At 40.8% G+C, this 1,592-nt stretch overlaps 1 protein-coding gene across 1 annotated transcript; it reads left to right on the plus strand.

Moving 5' to 3' along the window:
- Positions 1-1,036: 1,036 nt before the first annotated feature.
- Positions 1,037-1,462, plus strand: SARC_09239 (hypothetical protein; the record flags this gene model as incomplete). Its single annotated transcript, XM_014296753.1, has 1 exon — positions 1,037-1,462. One exon carries the CDS (start codon positions 1,037-1,039, stop codon positions 1,460-1,462), a length of 426 nt encoding a protein of 141 aa, XP_014152228.1.
- Between the last annotated feature and the right edge of the window lie 130 nt (positions 1,463-1,592).

A 1,592-nucleotide genomic window follows, 5' to 3' on the forward strand; every position in this document is an offset into this window, starting at 1 on the left:
TAGCTCGTGAATATACATAGACATATACACAGATGTTGTGCACATATATTGAACATGTACCTTTAATTTCGAACCCAAGTACCATCAATATGACACAGAATCATCGCAGCTTACATTGAAGCGTCGGTGGATGAAAATTAAAACACCTAGCAATAAGCATGCATACTTCGGAAACGACTTGGCGCTCCTGAATAACACCACTAAACTAATACATCCTCCACTCGAGAATCCCACTCAGCGTATACAAAAGAAAAAGAGAAATATTTATTAACATCTCAATACAAACGCCGTCGCCTGGGAGCTCAACCGTATTTATAGGCCACCTGGTTGATTGTTTGTATATCCTACAGCAATTCCGATACACATATAGTGCACACAGTACTATCCGTTTCTTCACGATTACAGCTGGAACTAAGACAAAAACAACAGAAACAGACAGTCCTGTAGTGGGACAGCTACGGTGAAAGCCCTACGGTGGTACGTCTACTATTTAAATAAGTACAACAATTAAAAGGCATCATAATATTGCGGCATCCGGCATCCTTTTCATAGCCACGTCTATTTGAATTGAGCAGAAGGCTTTGATCCATTGATCCTATATTTGTTTATATTTAAATACACCGCACTGGCCGCAGCAGTATAAACAGCTGTGTTTTTTTTCTTATATTTTTTTAACAAAACCAAAAAAACCCAAATATTATTACACGTGTGGAGTTCAACCATGAATCTCAAAACCCTGCGTGCGGAAACTTCGCTTGGGTTTTAAATAATAGACATATTGTGGGCCACAAATGTCATACAGCACACGAAAGTTCTCGTATATGCAAACAGATAAATGCGGTTATAAGTATAACTAGATATAGTCTTACGTGTAAGTATAACTAGAGATAGTCTTACGGATAGGTGGTCAGTAGCTTCATTTGATCGCCTGTGTGTACGTTTGAGCACACGATACATAAACTAAGGCTTTGCTTGAACTAATACCGTCACACAATAACACATCATGTCTGCATCAAGGTTTGTACGTTTAACGGGTATGGCCACACGCAAACCCAATGCCCAGGGCTTGCGACGTTTCCCACAGCCCATGTTAAAAGATCACGGATTGCCGGGTACACGCAAAGGTCCTATTCAGACCAAAAAGGTGCGACCCAAATTCCACGACATGGCGGTGCAAGTGACTGGGTACGATGAGATACCAGAGGACAGGAGGATGACACGAGAGCAGCACCTAGGTGATGCTAGTGATAGGGTGGTTAGGGCTGTTAGTGCTAATACAGTGCACAGTGAAGAGGCGTATAGGCGTAAGGATGACGCAGAAGGCGATGATGCATCACAACTGGGCGAACAGTTTGATGATAAGGAGATCATGGCGTCGGAATGGGTGGATGCTGCACCGCAGAAGGTCAAGCCTACTACACCAGTTATTGGTGATATGAAGGTATGTACTTGTGTTGGGTAGTTGAGTTGTGTAGTTGAGTTGGATAGTTGAGTTATGTCGTTGAGTGAAGTAGCATTTCTAAATGTGGTGCTAATATATATATATATATATATATATATATTTATATATATCTGTATATTATAATATATAC

Source organism: Sphaeroforma arctica (assembly GCF_001186125.1).
Source record: "Sphaeroforma arctica JP610 unplaced genomic scaffold supercont1.915, whole genome shotgun sequence".
Taxonomy (NCBI): domain Eukaryota; class Ichthyosporea; order Ichthyophonida; genus Sphaeroforma; species Sphaeroforma arctica.